Source organism: Centroberyx gerrardi, chromosome 3, assembly GCF_048128805.1.
Source record: "Centroberyx gerrardi isolate f3 chromosome 3, fCenGer3.hap1.cur.20231027, whole genome shotgun sequence".
Taxonomy (NCBI): Eukaryota; Metazoa; Chordata; class Actinopteri; order Beryciformes; family Berycidae; genus Centroberyx; species Centroberyx gerrardi.
The window spans coordinates 3,938,706-3,958,543 of NC_135999.1; the positions used below are offsets into that span (position 1 = coordinate 3,938,706).

Genomic DNA, 19,838 nt, shown 5'->3' on the forward strand with positions numbered 1-19,838 from the left:
AGATCAGGTTGTATGCATATGCTAGCTTTATGATAAAATGCACCACCCTGCAATGCACAAAATCTGCACAGCAACGTTAATTTTTACACACAATACTGTTGGGTTCAATAATTTCAATAAGCAATAAGCATTTGCTTGAACTCTGGTCTGTATCAATTCAATTCAGTTCAAACTTTACTGTCCCAGTAAGGGAAATTACATTTGCAGCTACGGTCCACAACTTATTATCTATGTTAAACAAAAGTTAAATTATGTTAAACAAAATCCACAGATTTTGCACGGCACAACACTGTTACCGCTGAGTTTTATGAATATGGGTCAATGTGTCTTTCCAGCAAATCTTTCTAACAATATGATTGGATGAATGTCTCTGTTGGTTTCTATGCAAACTCTGGTCTCATGTGTCTTTATCACTTCCTAGAGGCTTTCTTCACTGATCAACCTCCATGTCAGCCTCAGAATGAGGGAGGCCACAGGAACAGAAAGGACAGTTGCTGACATCTATGGTGAGTAGGCCTATGTGACAACCAGGGAGTGTGTGGGGGGCTGTGTGTGTGCGCACATTTGTTCAAGTGTGTGTGTGTGTGTGTGTGTGGTTATTCATTAGATGGATTAACCTGACTGTGGCTGATGTATCAACACTAGTTCCAGGAATAAGAATCAGCTAGCGTACCTAAGTTAAATCAAAACCATTAATCTGTCAAATCTGAGCTACTGGGTCTGTGGAACTATTTTAATCCCCTAGTGATTCAGCTTTCACTTCCTGGACCTACATTTAGATGTTATGCAATATTGTCTTAACCTTTTGTTTTTGCTGGATCTGCACTTGTTGCCTGGCAACATTTGCTTATTGAACATCCTACCATGCAGGAAGCATTGGCAGCTGGTACTGGGGGGACTTGCTGATTTCAGTGGCTTAACTTGTTTGATGGCTCTGGACTTGCTCAACGAAAAAAATGTCAAATATGTGAACATGTGTATATGTTACGTATACCGTGTAAGGCACATTCACACTCACGTTCTCACTCATACACACACACACACACACACATATAGTGTATGAGTGTACTTCTGCAGAACATCTATTCATCAGGCCAATGAAATGAAGTGTGACAGCCCTGCATCACCCAAGCAAGTTGTAACCAGGTATAAGAGAAAGGAATGAGGGCACACACTCATTCTCTCTCAAACACACACACACACACACACACGTTCTCACACCTACTCATAAAGGTTTCAGATAACACAGAAAACGCATACATAGTATAATCTACACATATTTAGATATAAAAAAGAAATCATGGAACACCAGGACTAGCTTGGATTGCTAGAAAACTACTTGCTAGAAGACTACTCAAAGGTAAGAGTGTTGTTAGTAAAATTAATTTGCATCTTTTGTATATTCCTATTTATAATAATAGCAATCTTACAGATATTGTACCACTTTATAACTTTGCTTTGAAAAGTGCTTTAAAAATTATTAGTTGATTTATAGTGTTATTAGTATTATCATCAGTGTTAATATTAGCATTATTGCATTTTTTTTTCTCTTAAGTATGTATTTCAGACTAGGTCAAACATGGATTTGAAAATGTTTTTGAATATCTGAACCACATGACACGCTGTTGTTTTAATTTATTTGGGGTTCATGTTCAAAGTGTGGGAGGAGAGATTCTCATATTTGACGGATCTGTTTTCCCCACAGTGTGTATTACATACAGCTTTCCAAGCAAGTGAACATCCATTTAAATAGCCTCCAAAGGCTATTCATTTCAAATATTTGAAACATTACTTTTGCTCACTTCTACCTTTTACCTACTGAAATGTTGTGGTACTAACAGAAGCAATGTGTTTAATGTGACAATATCAGTGAAATGTTACACTTCACACAACCAGTTTTGTTTCCCTTTTTCTAATGCGCTCTCTCCCTCTCCCTCTCTCTCCCTCCCTCCCTCAGGTGTTGCCATTTGCCTCTTGTTGCCTCGTTACACCTGGTTTGCCGTCAGTAACCTCTCTGTGCTTGGCTACAGTGTTTTCTGTTTGCTCCAGCCAGCACACCATTGTGGAAGTCAAGATTACACAAAGTGGGGGAGAGAGACAGTAAGATTACGAAAGAGAGCGGCGCAAAGTAGTTCCCCTAAGCGGGAACTTCCCAGTCAGTTGATTTGTGGTGTGGGAAAGCAAGAGGGAGAACATAAAGTTAGAACCGGTGAAGGAACGGCTTGAAAAACAGAAACGAAAAGAGGAGTTAGGACAGTAGAGGAGGGTTTGGAGAGAATATCCGTCCCTTCACTTTAAGAGACAGATTCCTCCCAACTTCCATCTTTCTCGTCATCCTCCTCTTCCTCCATCATGGCTCCCACGCAGACAGCCGTCCTGGTGGCACTGGTCCTCTCTCTGCCGGGCTCCGCCGACAGCTTCCAGCCCCTCTTCTCATTCAAAGGGAATTCCAGCACTCACCGTGACATCACACGGAGGGCGGTCCTCAGAGAGACGGCCGAGGTCTGCAAAGCCATCGCTGCAGCCGAGGGACGGGACTTCAGCCTGAAGGTGAGCGGGCTTATCCGGCGCTCATGTCATACTGGAAGAACAGGGTGACATCTCGTTGCTATAACTCGGAAGGGTTCACGTTGGAACTCATTGGAACACCCACATCCAAAATCATTATTTATGATTTTAAAATCAATCAAACTGAAGCAGATATTGTTTTTTAAATAGGGTTGATTTTATTTCAGCCAGGACACGTACCATGTATTGATATTATTATGTTTATAAATGGTTATGACATAGCAATAAGTTTGGTTTTGGCGGACTAGATCTGCTGTTTTTTTTGTCTATCTATGAGTGCCTGGACCAGCTTGGCCAAGTGGCTTACCTACCTAGTGGCTTATCTGTCTATATGAGAGACTGGGCCGAATGGCTTATTTATCTGGTGACTTAAATATAGCTTAAGCATGCAGTCACAGCTAACCGAGAGACCCAGGAACCACTTGTGCTTTTCCTCTTTTAATAGATATAAATATCTATAATGTCAGCAACAACAAATTCAGACACTCGTCCAACTTTTGGGCAATGCTTCATTTCAGTCAGGAACACTCGTCATGAAGTTAAAACCTTTATTGTACAAATGGTTATACAGTTGTATTTGGCAGCACAGGCTCCGCTGTGTAGGGTGCTCACCGTAATCCAAGCAGCATGGTAAAGATTTAGCTGGGTGCAAATCAAACCGACAAATAGTGATGCTCCTTGTGTGAATCACACACATAACCCCCCAAACCAGCAGAACCAGACACCACCAAACTGCAAGCCACAAAATAATGTGGAAGTGTGATCCTGCTGAAATGTCAACATGGATCCCATTGAGTCAGCAAGGAGACTACACCTTAGGTAATGGCTTTCCAATTAATGTGCATCATGCATTAAAAATGAGAAATCTGAATTCATACTTACCGTGTTTGCCTTGAGTCATAAAGATATTGAATGTAGTACAAAAATCAAACAATATCCTACCTCACTCTGTTTGGTGCCAGCCATTCCAGGTCAAAGGTATAGAGCCTATAAGACCCTGTATGGCTGCACAAGACCATGACACTTTTTCCTCAAGCCCGTCAAGCCCTTTTAACAAGAATTACGAGTCGTTGTCAGTGTCAGGAAATATCGAAGACAGAAATGAAAGTTTAAAGGTCCCTTTCGTGGAAAACAGGATTCCCCTTGCCTCTGTGATTATAAAGGAGTTGGATGTGCTATCTAAACATGGTGAAAGTATCAAAACGCACGGTCGCCAACTAAATCCACACAATCCATATTAGAAAAGCGAGCCTCTAAACGAGACTGGACTTCCGTAACTTTGTGGCGTCACAAAGGTTCGCTCATTATCATTTTTGTAAGAAATAATAGTTTAACGAAGTGTTTTTTTCAAAGCGGTTGAGCGGTTTCACTCTTGAAACCGTTAGCCAATCAGAACAGAAGGGTCGTTAATATTAATGAGCCTTAAAGCGACAGAAACGGCTGTTCTTGGTAAGGCTCAGAGAGATGCTGGAAAATGAAGTACAATAGAGGTAACTTAACTGTATATGGCGGTGGTGCCTGCGAGCTCTTGCTTTCATCTTACACTAGGATTAATGACTGCACCTTTAAATCTTTATGAGCCTTTATGAGCAAAAGTGGACCATCCTTTTTAAATTAAATCATATGTGAGAGTACATGGCAACTTCAGGTAAATGTTCATGGAAGACACATCTGGAAGTAGCAGAAGTTGACATACCATGATGTGCAGGTGGAGCTGCAGACACTGCTGGATCACGCTCCTCACCACTAACCTCCTCTTCTGGGTGTGGCTGGTCAGCCATGGGTGAAGTATCTGAAGACAGATAAAATCTGTGACTGAGACATCAGTAGGCTGGACTGAAATGTTTTACTTTGTGTTATGCTATGCTTTGTTGTGCTGTTTTGAATAGGTGAAAACAGGTTGGTGATCTATCCCTGCTTATTAACATTAAATGTGAGAGTACATGGCAAATTCAAGTTAGTTCATGGAGGACACACCTGGAACTGCCAGAACTTGACCTACCATGCTGTGCAGGTGGAGCTGATTGATCTTCATCACTGATGCTGTGCCTAATCCTAGGCTGCTGACCTGACTGGGCTTCTCTCACTGCTGACAGTGGCTGTGGCTGGCTCTTTTTTTTAAATCTTTTTAATGAAGAAGCTCTGTATATCTCGGCTTCTTTTCATTCTGGCTATTCTGTTAATATATCTTAATATCCCTGGGGGAAATGTAATGCAATTCCTTTAATCAATCAATTCACTATAAAGCAATAGTTACAGCTAGCTAGCTATAATGTCCAGCAGGATCACTGTCATAATGAGTTGGAATAGCTAACTGTATAGGATAGCTCCATTGAACACACACATCTGCAAAAAGCTTTTAGACACCATCAGTCTTCAATTAAGAAAACACGTTTCATATTTCATGGCAGTGTCCAGATAACGGTAGCAAACAAAATGCAAACTGCTGGTTGGTTTGCAGTCAGGCTAGCAAGCTCGTACTACTGTGTAGTTCGTCTACATTTAGCTGGCTGCTAAGTGCTAGATAAACTTTTCACACATTCAGACAGAAAGTCAACATAAAAAACCAATGACGCTTAAATGGTGCATTTTTAAGTTAGCATACTCGTTTAAGACTAATTGGAATTATAATGGGGATGCGATCTAATGAGCACATGTTATACTGTGTAGATGACTGTGTCACTTTGATCTTGGAGCCGATTCCAGAGACAGTCTCGGTGGAGCCATCCTGTGCCAGACATGCTTTTTGTAGGTCTTAAATTCCGTACGCAATCAACAGATGATAACGGCCACCGCCTGTTGATAAATCCCTCCCTTTATTTTGTGCCTCAGCCTTGGAACACCCACAAATGCATATGCAATTATACCGAAGCGCAAAAAACGGCGCACACAGATCAACCCATGATTTCAGGCGCAAATGCCCTGTGCCGTCTAAGTAGATCAGAAAACAAGGTTTTAACACCCGCAATGCATTTTGCACTGCCGCAAACCTTTAGTAGATCCTTAATATTCATCCTTAATATTAATCTTACCTTGGTTTGCCTCTGAATAATGTGTTTTTGGTCTTTGGTTAGACATAGGGTATCTTTTCCAAAGATTGTTTTATATTTGTTTGCATCCATCTTCACTGTTCAGTATCATTCCTTCTACACGAACAGCACTGTGTCCAACAGTGTCCCTTTATACATACCCTCCAAACTCATTTTCACCATGTGTGCTGATTTGGAAATGATTTCCCTCACTGATACAAGTACTGAGAATTAGAGATTTCGAGCAAGGTGGTGAAGATATAAGAAGCTATGTGGCTGGAGATCCATGCACATTCAGAAATGTAGAGCTGCTACTTACCCCTATCCAGTGCATAAATGTCAGTCATACTAGGCTAGGGAAATGAGTGGCTTCGTTGATCATAGATGCCAACCATGATCATGATGAGCATGGCTCCTCCAAGGTAAGAAGAGAAAATGCAACAAGCAAACGTGCTTTAAATCGACTGTATTTTTACACTGAACAGAAGTCTAAACGCAACATGCAACAATTTAGTTGATAATGATGCAAAAGTTAGTTCATATAAGGATTTCAATCGATTGAAATCAATTACTTTGATACTAATCCATTGATTTCACATAATTGGGAACACAGATATGCAGTAAAGAGGTGATTGTATGTCAACAAGTAATACATTTGTTTTGCTTGTCAACTGAAGGTTATAATCATTCCTGTGAAAGGCAAGGCACAACAAGGCACAATATAGCTAATATATATCTAAAACTGTGGTCTGTACATTTTGAAGTCAATGTATCCTAGTGTAATTAGGTAAACAAAAGAAAAAGACAGATGTTATTTGTCATTTATTTTACAGTAGGAAAAAAAATAATGATTCACCTCCATATAAAAAGGGAAAAGAGGTTTTCAGCTCATACCTCACTCCACGGGAGATGGACAAACTGAACAAAAGTAGGAAGAGAAGAAGGAAGCAAGCTTAGCCTGTGTGCATATCAATAGCATATCTTGTGCATTATGAAATACTTGCCAAAAATTATTTTGACTCTACACAAATAGCTTAATGTTACACATAAGTAGGCAAAAAACATGTTTGCCTGCTCTGGGTAAAGGACAATGAGAAATCAAAGCTTCCCAAGGGCTTAATTCAAAATGTATTATTGTGAATCAGACGATACAAATCTTCAGGCAATTCAAAACATTACATTTGTAAGATAGGCCTTTGTATGGTCGCTGGACCAAGCTCCCCCTCCTGCAGCGAACCAGCATGTACAGTTACTGGCCAACTTTTTTTTTTTTTTTTAGTGGAGAGAGACAGAGAAGAAAGAAAGGGGAGAAGACATGCGTCAACGGTCCCAGGCCGGATTCTAACCCACAAAGTTGCAGTCACATAGACCGCTTTACTCACCAGGATGCCCAACTACTGAGTATTAACAGACCCAACTTTGCTTCAGGAAAGTGAAAGAAAGGCACAGATTCAGTTGTGAAGTCAATACAGCACCTAGTGGAGAAATGTTTTATTACACAAGGGACAGTGGTGTACGAGAGGACAGGACTGTAGCCCGCAGAGGCTGTCGCCGTAGATTAACTACAGCTCCCCAAAAATGTTGATTTGGGTCGACAGGGAAAGCAACATGGAGCAGATTGAAGAGTGACTAGCTGAGGAGGTTTGCAAATATGTTAATTTGTACAATACCTCATCCCCAAATTATAAAGATTAGCAGATTTCTGAATTCGTGGTGACAAATATCCCAGAACATGGGTTTTAGAGAATGTAAACACCACTACTTCTTCTGTTATTACTTCTGTGCTAACAAAGCACGACACTGCCATCTAGTGTTTCGGTGGTCTACACGCAGAATCACCAACGCAGAACTAGAAATGCTCGCACTGCCACCACCTACGGCGTTGCTACGGCAACACTTTGACACAGAACCATAAATCAGCCCTTAGTCCAATCAGTGAAGCCAGCTAGTTTCCTCACTGAACTTGCATTGCTCATTATATAATAAATAATTTTCTTTTTTTTTTTTTTAATTTCTCCGTCTCTAGATTAATAATAGCCTGTCAGTCGGCCAGGTGGTAAGCGCCTGTTCCACTACCGGCACCTCCGACTCGCTCCCCTCCACTGTCATGTTCCGCACTGCCATCGCCAATATGTACTTCAGCAACGCGTTGGTGGATGTGATATTCGCACTGAGTGAGGAGCGCCACTTTGACGACGAGACCTTCCAGGGAGGACGGGATGTCATCATAGCAGGTACAGATGAAGCGTTTTGGTCCAAATTTGAAAACTACAAATGTCAGCAGATCCTCAAAACTGAACTTTGCATAATAAAGTCAAAAGGTAATAACGTTAACGTAACACCGTTAAAGTTTGTAGGGCAGTAGAAGACGAGTTATCAAGTTACGGTTTACAAATCCCGTTACTGACACAGGCGAGTTTGGAGCAGTGAGAAAATATCTCTTCTGTCAATAACTGTATATCCTTATTGCACCTCACCCACCCATTTTCCAATTCCACTCCCTTTCCATTAGGTCCATGTATCTTAACCATTGTAGACATTTTCCACTGTCTCATCTTTATAACAGTCATTAAAATGCTGTATAGAATTCTGTGTTGATACTGTTTGAGTAGATAATGTGAAAAATTGAAAATGATATTTGATTAAATCTTTCACACCCCATTGCTTTCACTTGTACTTCTCACAGAACCCACAATTGGAAACAATATTAAGCCTATAGTATCTGATTTGTTGTATTTCCTAACTACTTCAAACAAATGGATAAAATTCTATCATTGGTGATCTCTTTATTATATCTCTTGTGCAAAAAACAAAACAAAAACAAACCTAAAACTAATTGTAACAATTTGTACAAAAAATGGTTTCTGCACACTCAGGTTGGCTCTAATCAAAGAGACAAGAAAAGCACCATGTAATGAAATGCAATGCAATTTACGGCACAAGGTACAACACACACACACACACTGTGGCGTCTCCCTGTGCTACTGCCACTAACCGACAGCAGAGGGAGCCAGAGAGCAGGGTGAAGCCAGCGTCGGTTGGGGATGGTAGTTGATGATGATACATCCACTGTCAGCTCACTCTTCTATTCTACTGTTTAGGAGTGTCTGCTGTGAAGGCCAGTGTAAAGCTGGAGAACTTTGTCTCAGGGAGGTGGAGCCTGGGACGAGTCTGTCACACCCTGCAGGTGAGACGGATGGACAGACAGACTGATGTTGGTGATTATGCTGATGATGATTATGCTGTTACTGCGGCTGTTATGATGTTGTTCTATTATTTAGGACGTCTACACCCAACACTGTGTGGTGTCATTGGGGGGGGGGGCATCAAGATATTCATTACAATGTTTCCCTACATATTTAGGACTTCTACAGTCACAGTAACTGGGTGGAGCTGGGCAGCAGGACTCCCTACAGCGCCCTGATCAGACCTGACCAACCTCTGGAGAACCTGGCAGGTAGGACACTGCCATGTGTATGTGTGTGTGTGTGTGTGTGTGTGTGTGTGTGTGTGTGTGAGTGAGTGTGTGTGTGTGTCACAGCTGCAATAAAACAATTGCTTGGTTATCATGGCTGTACGCTAGAGTGAGAAATCACACAAGGCGCATTGTTACCATAATACATCTGTCACCTGTTACTCAACAAATACACACACACACACACACACACAGAGGCATGGACACATTGTTATTCACTGTTTTCTGTATCTTTCACTCACTACACACGCACATGCGCGCACACACACACACACACACATATTAGTAATCCACATACTCGTTCCTTCATGCATTTTGTGCAAACACACACTGGCACAATAATTCCCTCACACAATTTCTTGAACTTGTTTGTTTTGTTTCATTCTACAGCGTAACCTGATCACACCATAAAACAACACCCATATGCACATTCACAAACAAATGTTCATCATTGTTCTGCCTGTCCCAGAGAAATGCTAAATTCTAAATTGAATCTATCACAGATTTGTCTTGTAAAAATGGTATTCATTAAAAGAAACTGTTGAATCACGTAAGTAATAAAGTCTGATTATGTTACTTACTACTTTTAAATTACTTATTTATTTTAGACTCCAGTTTGAATACCATTATCGTCATCTATATATATTTCTCTGATTTGAAGTAATGTATTTGTAATATCACAATATCAAAATGTTTTCCCCCTTTCAAATATGTTATTGTGTAATCCAGCAAGTAACCACCTTAAGCGTCTATCATCAGTTTACTTTAGTGAATTACCCATTCCAAGTTTTGGTAATCTTTACTTGAATCCCTGTACATTTAATTTCTTATGCTCTAAACCTGCTCCAGGTCCAAGTACTCCAACCTGTAGGAACTGTACAGGAGGGAATTGCACCAACAACCTTCTGCCTGAGCTGCTGCAGCAGGGGCTTCTCACCTCGGGGTACTTCAACGTCCTCTCCTCAGCAAAACCTGCAGGTAACCTGGAGGGATCATTACTGGGTTCTCCATACAAGAGATGAAGACAGCTGATCAACTGGATCACATCCAAATAAACTGATCATTAATGAGGTCTATATGTCATCGTCATGAATGATGAATGAGAATGTGTACTTGCTTTTCCTCTCTACCCCAAGGTAAATGCAGTCATGGTGGCACATTTGACCGGACCAGCCGACAGGACCCAGTGGGAGGCATCAATAAGGATGACACTGCAGCCAGCCACGGCTCGCTGCACCACACAGCAGCCGACCTCGCTGTTAATGCTACTGTGGAGCTGCTGGAGGACATCAGATTAGCTGTTGGAGACAAGAACTTCCTACGGTATGGGTCACTCTCACTTGAGCCATTTTGTATCCCTATTTGAAGCAAGCCGAGTGACCTTCCTGCGGTATTGGTCACTCTCACTTGAGCCATTTTGTATCCCCGTTCAAATTAAGCAGAGTGAACTTCTTGCGGTATTGGTCACTTTCACTTGAGCCATTTTGTGTCCCCGTTCAAATTAAGCAGAGTGAACTTCTTGCGGTATTGGTCACTCTCACTTGAGCCATTTTGTATCCCCATTTGAATTAGGCAGAGTGAACTTCCTGCGGTATTGGTCACTTTCACTTGAGCCATTTTTGTATCCCCATTCGAATTAAGCCAAGTAAACTTCCTGCGGTATGGGTCACTCTCATTTGAGCCATTTTGTGTCCCCATTTGACATAAGCCGAGTGAACTTCCTGCAGTATTGGTCACTTTCACATTGTTCACCATTGTGTGCCTCAATTTGAATTAAAGGAGGGAGGGATGCAAAAATGGCCACTGTAAAATGGCCATAGAGGGGAGCTGTAACATCAAATGAAGCCAAAGATTAAGGACATGCCTGGTTTACCAACTTGATCACACAAGGCACATGCTGGGGCGTCGGACCACTCAGGACTCTGAAAGCCCTGGATTTGTATTTTGACAAATTTGTAATATCTCACTAATTTCAGTTGGAACATGTGTCCATCCAGGCAACATTATGTGATTGCAGTGAATAGCAGTCCCTTGCAAACCTATACTGATGCCAACTGTTCTGATAATGGCCCCTAAAATTTGCAAGTGACACGTTCTTCTGGTCTCCATAACATTATGTAATTCAAATTGTGGTGTTATTTGAGCTTTGTTGTCGCTGTCCCATGCAAATTCATGTAGCTATGCCGCTGTGTGGCCATTTCTAAGTTGTACATTGAGCACTATTAGATGCCTGCCATGCTACTGAGCTGAAATGATAATGGGCTGTTGTCTGGATGGCAGCACACTCTGCTTCTATGTGCATGTGATGATATGATAGGCCACTGGTTGACTTCTGTTAATGTAAACATTTCCTAATGGAATTTATCATGTAACTTTGCCAGCAGGCAAATGGTTGGGCAATGTATTCATGATGCTGTTAGTTATGCACCATCATATGCTTGCTTCTGCTGAATCATTTTGTGATGATTCAGCAATTTTCAGTATAATTTGTCAATGCCAATGTACAGGGTCAAATAGTGATCGCTGGCCCCGAGCAGGATAGACTGCACAGGCTTAAGAGACACCCACAAATGGCATGAAGACACTGTAATTATGTGTTGTCTCTCTCTCTCTTGTTCCCTCAGCTTGATGGGCCTGTCCCAGTCCTCTGTGCTGTGCTTTGTTATTGACACTACAGGCAGTATGAGCGACGACATAGCCGAGGCTAAGAGGGTCTCATTCTCCATCATTGACAGTAAGAGGGGAACCCAGCAGGAACCCTCTGCCTACATATTGGTCCCTTTCAATGACCCAGGTAGGTAATTCATAGTATCTGTAGTTCATTATACAGGAGAGACTGTTAATATATGAGTAGAATTCATCCAAGTTAAAGGAAATCTATGAAGGTATTATTGTAGCAAAAAACACCTGAGGACTTTATTTGTTCATATATTTTTTCTTGGAATATATTTTTTGATGTTCATGATGAGTCATCAAGGAGACACATTAAGTTGGGTTTGCAAGCTTTGAGACAATCATTCAATTGTTGAGACTTGGATTGTGCAAAAGGGAGTACAATTTAATATGAGGAAGATGCCAATATTTTGCACGCTCGGTGTCTATTTTTGTTGTGTATTCAGGTTTTGGACCTCTGATAATAACGACCAATGCAGACGTCTTCAAAGACAGCATCAATAAGCTTTCAGCAAGTGGAGGAGGGGACCTCCCAGAGTTGTGCTTGTCTGGACTGCAGGTGTGTATGTGTGTGTGAGAGAGAGAGAGAGAGAGAGAGAGAGAGAGAGAGAGGGACAGAAAGAGAGAGTGCACAGAGAGAGTGCACCAATGTGTGTTGAGGGAGAGTTTGTAGTAAGTAATGTGACTAAGCCAGTGAACAAATAAAAGAATCGACTTTAAAACTTTAAAAAAAAGTTTCTTTTTTTCGTTTTTTTCAAAAAAAAATTTAATAACATTTTCACTTTTTAGCATGTCCACCCTCATTGGAGTTCAGAGGCAGTCATCCTTCTACATTAGCTTTTACCACTCACATTCAGGCTTTTTCTTTTGCTTTCAGTATCAGTAATTGCCAAATTACTAATTTACTAAATTGCTGAATTGGTAGCTTATATCTTGGAAAGGAGGATCCTGGAACAGAATTGTTGTTTCATTTTTTGTTTTTCAAATGATATTTGATTTAGTTATTTATTTGTTTTATTTTTATTCATTTTAATTTTAGATCAGCTTTTATTTAGTTCGAGTGAAGGTTACACCTGTATGTAAGTTTGTAGTTGCTGTTTATACTGACAGGAAATTAACCAAGTATAATTTCTATTGATAATGTATAATAGATGATTTGACCCATTCACTTCTCGAGGTAAAACAATGATTTGATTTTCGGGTTTTTTGGGGGGGTTTTCACAGCTTGCCCTGACGGCGGCTCCACCCTCCTCTGAGATCTTTGTCTTCACTGACGCTGCAGCCAAAGATGCCCATCTGAAAAGCACCATCACTGCCCTCATAGAGAGCACCAAGTCTGTGGTGAGTACGGGTCGACTTTTTACTGTTCTCTCTTTTCACATTTCAAGGCAGCCCTTCGGCTTGGATGACAAATAGAATCTAAAAATAAAAACAGTAGAAATAATAAGTAAAAAAAAAAAAAAAACATTATAAAGCAATAAAATAGAATGCTAACAGTTGTGAGCCTATATAAACATATGCTGGTGACAGTTTAAGCACACTGTAGACTGTATTGGTGGGAAATATGGGGAAGGACTATGAATTGCTAACATGTATGGATTAAGATATCATCATAATGCATTACAAAATCAGCTGTATTTATAAACTCAAATCTAAGCAAAAAAAAACCCACAAACCAATTCGGTCCAAAGAAAAAAAATAGTCTTCCTTATTCATTACATCCCTTATATTAAGCAGGAATAAGTTGCCTGGTTTCAATTTCACAGGCAAGTTGAACTTAGTTTCTGAATTTGTAACAATTAGACAGAAAATTATAGATGACAGTTAAGTCATCTCTTTATCCCAAACCTGAACCCACCTTTTGCTTTCTCTGTCAATACTGTACTGTATTTATCCACTTGTTATATATCCTCTACTTCTTTCTCCCTCTTTTCAGGTAACCTTCATGTTGACAAACGCCCTGTCCAGCCGGCGCCGCAGAGGGCTTCAGCGCGCAACGCCACGCAGCCTGAGCCAATCAGATGCCCAGCTGTACCGTGACCTCGCCCAGGCTTCTGGAGGTCAGGCCATTGAGGTCTCCAAGACGGACCTTTCACTGGCCACTAGTGTCATAGAGGACTCTTCCACCAGCGCTGTGGTAAGACGTCTACCAAGCTAATTAATATCCAACTAACTAAGTATCTGACCGAACCTGGGAAAACACATTACTTTTACCCTTATCTTTCATCCCTCCCTCTTTCACAGCAGTCCCTTTCTCTCCCTCTTTCAGGTGACAGTTTTTCAGGCAGTAAGGAATCCAGGGAAGCCTGATAATTTTACCTTTACTGTTGACGGATCACTGAGGAACCTGACTGCCTACATTACAGGAGCCTCGTCACTCACCTTTAATCTCACCAGCTCCACAGGTACAGCCGTGTGTGTGTGATATTTTACACAAACATCAATATTGGTATAATTACCGTAAACAAATGAGACCATGGTCAAGAAGATTGGTAGCCTCTATCACACACTAGAGGTATTGTTCGTGCTACTGTTTCTCAAAATTAAGACCACATTTCCCATAAACCTGTTGCTACTTGCCCCCCCTCTCCCTCCCTGGCATTGCTCCATGTGTTTGTTTTCTCTTTGTCTTTACTGAAGAGGTTAAACATGTTGGAAGTGATTTCTCCATCAGCCTTTCACCCCTTCCGCCCTCTACCATTTTGAGAAACTCTGAAAGCTTTAGCTCGGTTTGCAGTGGAAGAACAGCGCCCTCTTCCTGTATTGTGCCATAAAGCAATCTGTAAAGCAATCCAGCAGATTTCCCAAGAAATCTGATTACAGTGGCACACAATGTAAAATGCAGTGTAGAGGCCGGTAGAGGCTGCCAAACTTCTCAGCCATGGTCTCATTTGTTTCTCTCTCCTCCAGGTGCGTCCCAGAGTTCCAGTCAGTCCAGCGGTCCTCTGGGATCCTTCACCACGGTGGGAAACCTCCGTCGGTTCAGCCTCAACACTGACAACCAAACAGGATCATGGGAAATCAGTGTGAACTCTAATGACCCCTACACTCTCAAGGTCATAGGTCAGTAGGATGGTGGAGTTAGAATGTGAAGCAAGGGTGTTAAATCAACAGCTCGGCTAAAATTGAGACTGTTGCTATTATCAACAGTAGTCTCACTGATCTGCTTTGTTATGTTCCCCAGGTCAAAGTTCAGTGAACTTCATCTATAACCTTGTGGAGGCGTATGAGGGAGCCCACGGGGACTACAGTCTGAAAGAGGGGCGTCCTCTCACGGGTCAGACCATTTTCATCATCACTGTCATCTTCATCATCATAATCTGTAGCCAAAGTCCCCAAAAAAGTTCTTAGTGTCCTCTCCATCCTGCCCTGTGAAATAAAGTCTTCTTGAACCCATCTTATACACTCCTGTGATCCTCTTCCTCTATGTTGATCTCTGTTGACCTGTTACATCGATACTTACCTATTTTCTTTTTCTCTCTGGCCCCCCTCCTTCAGGTGGTAATACCAGCCTGTTGGTCTCTGTGACGGGAAGTGACACAGTAAAGGTGTCAGAGGTCACTCTGGTGGAAGGTTCGGGTGGGTCACGGGAGGTCAATGGATCATTGCAGGTATATCATATGTTACACTTGATGAACTAGAATACATTTTGCCATTTGAGGCTGCACTAGGCAAGATTTTCATGTAAAAATACACCCATCTTATCAGCCTAAATCACATGGTGGGGCTGCAACAGAGAACACCGTCCCATCCCCATTAATTGAGAGTTCAGCTTTAAGTTTCACAGCTTCTGTCCTTTGGTTTTCTTTTCCTACAAAGAGTCACAAATCATGCAAATATCCACTGGACTAATATAATGTCTCCTGATGGCAAAGACATCCCTTACATCTGGCATTAACCCAGTAAAAACTCAAGGTCCAATCGTCCAAACTATCTCCAGAGGTGTTGAGAGACACATTTGGCTACATTAATACCAAAGTGTAAGTGCTGCTGAGTTGCCAGTACACATACAACTGAGTGGACTAGATGCAAATAATGGTTCACACATGAAGTCAACTAGTAGTAGTGAAAATAGTAAATGATCAAGAATGAATCGTTATACTCTTGATACTATGATCAACTCACGTTATCGTCTACCTTGTGAGACATAAGGATGCAAGACCTCAAAACAAAATGCATAATCAGTCTTTCTATCTGTCCACAGTCGGTGGGAAGCGGTAACTTCCTAGTTACATTCCGTGACGTCCCAGCGGGTGACTTTGTGGTGCGCCTGAAAGGAGAGGACAGCGCCACCTCCAGATCAACAGCCACATCCAGCAGCTTCCAGAGGCAGGCCTCCACACAGATCAAGACCTCTAGCATCTCTGTCACCGTGAGCACATCCACCATCCTTTTACCGTCTCAATGAAGCAGCCCTTCACTTTGCTTGAACATGTTGTGAAAGACCTTGATAGGTGCTCATGACCAGGCTTTTAGAATCTTAGTTGGGGGCAATTGCAAACAGGCAGAATGACTTCTTGAAAACAGACCAAACCTACCATAGTTGCCTTGGCTTCAACCAACAATATCACTTCTAACAGCGTGGCATTGTTTTGCAGCAACCATACCAACGATGGTCCAACGTTGGTCTAATGTAGGTAAAGATGGCCATATTTTAACCACCACCAGACAAAATTACATTGGCCTAAAGTCTTGACCCATTGTTGGCCCAACAGAACAGTTTACATAGGCCCAAAGTTGCCACCTGGGCCCATGTTCCCTCACCATACCAAGGCCCAGCATAAACGATAGAGAAACATAAATACTCATCATGGTCTCTCTCTCTGTCTTACCTCCTTCCTTTCTCACTACTCTCCTCCCCAAGCTCAACTCAACACACATCACAATACGATTATATACAAAAAATGCTTACCATTGTCTCTTTCTCTTTTACCCTCCCTCCTCCTCTTTTCCAGGCCCAAGCCAACAGCACCACCATAGAACCAGGCTCCACCATCTCCATCCCTTTCACCGTATCCATGACCACCAACGGGGTCGTCAACGACAGCGCCAGTGGGACGTTCACGGTGCGGGCCAACAACGACCGCAGCTACACCTCCAGTTCACCCGCCACCATCTCCATAGCGCCGGCCAGCGGAGGCAAAGCCAACGGCACCGTGACGTTAACGGCACCGGCCAGTGCCGCTTCAGGGACAGACGTGACCCTGACTATCGAGGCAGAGAACGCAGCTGCCACTGACATCAACTACGTCGTCCTCAGGCTCTCTGTGGTTGCCGAGGTAAGAGCCAGATGGATGGGAGATGGAGGCGAGGCGGGATAGGAAGGTGGTAGGATGAAGGTAAACATTAAAGGTGCTACGTGTAGGATTGTACCCAATTGGTAGCCTCTATCTCATGGCAGTGGTATTGTTAGTGTTTCTCGAAATTAAGACTACATTTCCCTGTTTAATCCTGTTGCAAAGGTGATGTTGCTGCTTTGGTCTTCTTTGGTCTTATGCTTTTTCCAAAGGCCTTTCACTCCTTCCACCATCTGTCTTTGGCAGAAACTCTGAAATCTTTAGCTTTAGACGAACAGCGCCCTCTTTCTGTTTTGTGCGGTAAAGCAATCTCCCTTTGTGCCATAAAGCAAACCAGCAGACTTTCCGCAAACTCTAGCCCAGTGGCACACAATATAAAATATAGTGCAGAGGCTGGTAGAGGCTTCCAATCTTCATGGCAATGGTCTTCTTTGTTTGCTGTAATTTTACTAATATCTCAAAACTAATGTTGTGATGATTCATTGATGTTAAAATGCTCCACACAGCACCTTTAATGAATTTCAAGTGCCTAGATTTCATTCTCGTTTTTTTGCTTCTTCATTCTGTAAGATTTCCATGATTGATCTCTTTTCCTCCCCTCCTCTCACCCTCTCTCTCTCTCCAGGTGACAGATTTCACCCGCCCGGTGTGCCAGGTCATCAGCATATCAGCTACCTGTCCCTCCTCCTCATCGCTCTGCGCTTCCTCCCAGTGGGAGTTCTCCGCCAACCTCACCGACGGCATCAACGGCACCGGCATCGAGAGCCTCACCGTCCGCCAGGGGAACGGCACCCTCAACACCAGCGCGGCGGTCGGAGCGGGGGGCGAGAACGTGACGGTCGCCACCTACAGCGCCTCCTGCTGTTCGCAGAACGTAGAGCTGGTCGCCGTGGACGCGGCGGGAAACGTGGGGACGTGCGCGGGACAAGCTAAAGCCACTGCGACCACCTCGGCTGCCCCCGTGACCGTAACTGCCATGAATACAACATCCACTGGAGGACACACTTTGACCATATCACAGAGTCTCTGGATCAGCGTTGTCGTTGCTCTCCTGTGGAAGTGAATGGGGTAAATGAATTATTGGGTGCACATGAATCAGAAAGTCTTTAGATCTTTTTTTTTTTTTTCACCAGGTGGAATGGTTTTGAAGGGAATAAAGTAAGAGTTTTCTTTCCGTTTGAAAAGAGGACAATGCAAAACTCCATGCCCTGTGGAATTAACAAAGAATGCATTTAGAACAAAGTCTGTCCTTTTAAATATATAATTTATTGTCTACTTGAATTGAAAATATATGACTCCTTTGTTAGAGTTGTATGATAAAAGCCACATCTGTGACATTTTAGTTCCAAATGTTATTACAAACACTGTGAAATTGCAGCTGTTAAGACCGGCATTCATAACCTTGTATCAGCACAATGTAAGTGCAAAACAAATGTACTAAGATAAGCACTACTACTGTTTTCTTTATTGAATTTACATTATTTTACACAAAATTACATTCCGTACATGTGCAATGTACAATGTTCCTACAGAAACTCGCAGGATTATTTGTGGGTTGTTTGTTCATTTTTTTTTATGTTCAAAACATCATAATCAAAATCATTTGTCATTTGTGATGTTGATGAAATAACCTTGCAGGACATAATCTAATCAGCAGCATGTGCTATCTATGTGCTGCACAGGCCCATGCAGTTACAGCTTGTAATATGGGAGAGGCTTAACAGAGTTTAGGTGTAAATTCATTCTCACACGTTGACAAGTTGTAAGTAACAATACCAGCAAACTTTAGACAGTACTTTTTATTAGCTTTACTATACATGTAACAGATCAGTATCAGTAGATAATAACCTGTTAGCCAACAGAACTCAGTGAAAGAGATGCTATTGTCTTACAAGTTCTTTCTCTACTTAATAGAAAATATTTTTTGCTCTATTTCATTTGGATATATATATTTGTCTGATATTGTGTTTTGCATATTAACATTCTGTGTTCTTTACAAAACACAAAAAATGAAGTAAAATAAAATGTATTCAAGATGATATATTCTTATTACACTCTTACTACATGCCATTACTTTTACGGTGTTTAAGTTTGGCAATAAATGACAGCAGGTGTTATGAATTAGTCTACCAACCTTAACGAAAAAGAATTACAGTATTATAAAAATTAAACTGCAATAGATATTTGAGTTATACTATACAAATACCACAGTAAAATGAAAAGTCTCTATAGGAATATTATAGTGATACCATAGGAGGTAAAAAAGATACCATAAAGTATTGGAGTTGAGCACCACAGACAGACTATAATCACCAGTAGAAATATTATAAAAAATATATATATATATTATGATGAATATTATGGTGATTCTTCCTAAGGGCAGTTTTTAAAAATGCTTAAAATTTGCAGTGGGCTTCAGAGTCAAAGCACTGGCATGGGGGAGTGAAGCTGTAAGTGAGGTTATGGGTGGAAACGGGAGATGTGCTGTCCTTTAGTGCAATCTAGTGGCATTTGGGATGATTTTCTAATTGATTCTGTGGAGTCTGACATTTTTACGGAGCAGCACACCTTCCATAATGAAACCATTTCCCATGAAAAATGCTGTGCAATCTTATTTTAATAAGGCTGATAACAGTTTATCATACCAAATACATGCTCAATATCTTTTAGACCCCAATTGCATTCTTTGTGTGGTTGTTTAGTTCATAGTTTGTCTGATAGATCTGATAGCCCACTGCCTTGTGTACATCACATCCAGTGTTGTAATGCTAAATAAAAAGGTGGGTAAATAATGAC

The 19,838-nt window shown here is 41.6% G+C and overlaps 1 protein-coding gene across 1 annotated transcript; it reads left to right on the forward strand.

Moving 5' to 3' along the window:
• Positions 1-1,315: 1,315 nt before the first annotated feature.
• On the forward strand, positions 1,316-19,023 carry vwa10.2 (von Willebrand factor A domain containing 10, tandem duplicate 2). The gene is made up of 18 exons (XM_078290605.1): positions 1,316-1,360; positions 1,958-2,550; positions 7,624-7,831; positions 8,699-8,784; positions 8,961-9,054; positions 9,922-10,050; positions 10,209-10,395; positions 11,697-11,866; positions 12,192-12,304; positions 12,970-13,086; positions 13,682-13,882; positions 14,015-14,150; positions 14,656-14,808; positions 14,930-15,022; positions 15,244-15,356; positions 15,950-16,117; positions 16,701-17,024; positions 17,668-19,023. Exons 2-18 carry the CDS (start codon positions 2,353-2,355, stop codon positions 18,103-18,105), a joined length of 2,928 nt encoding a protein of 975 aa, XP_078146731.1. The 5' UTR covers positions 1,316-1,360; positions 1,958-2,352; the 3' UTR covers positions 18,106-19,023.
• The last annotated feature ends 815 nt before the right edge of the window (positions 19,024-19,838 follow it).

Excerpts from the sequence above, each read along its gene's own strand:
- vwa10.2 (XM_078290605.1), top strand. The coding sequence starts at position 2,353 with ATGGCTCCCACGCAGACAGCCGTCCTGGTGGCACTGGTCCTCTCTCTG. Across the intron at positions 15,023-15,243 it reads AGAGGGGCGTCCTCTCACGG|GTGGTAATACCAGCCTGTTG; the intron begins GTCAGACCATTT and ends CCCCTCCTTCAG. Across the intron at positions 15,357-15,949 it reads AGGTCAATGGATCATTGCAG|TCGGTGGGAAGCGGTAACTT; the intron begins GTATATCATATG and ends ATCTGTCCACAG.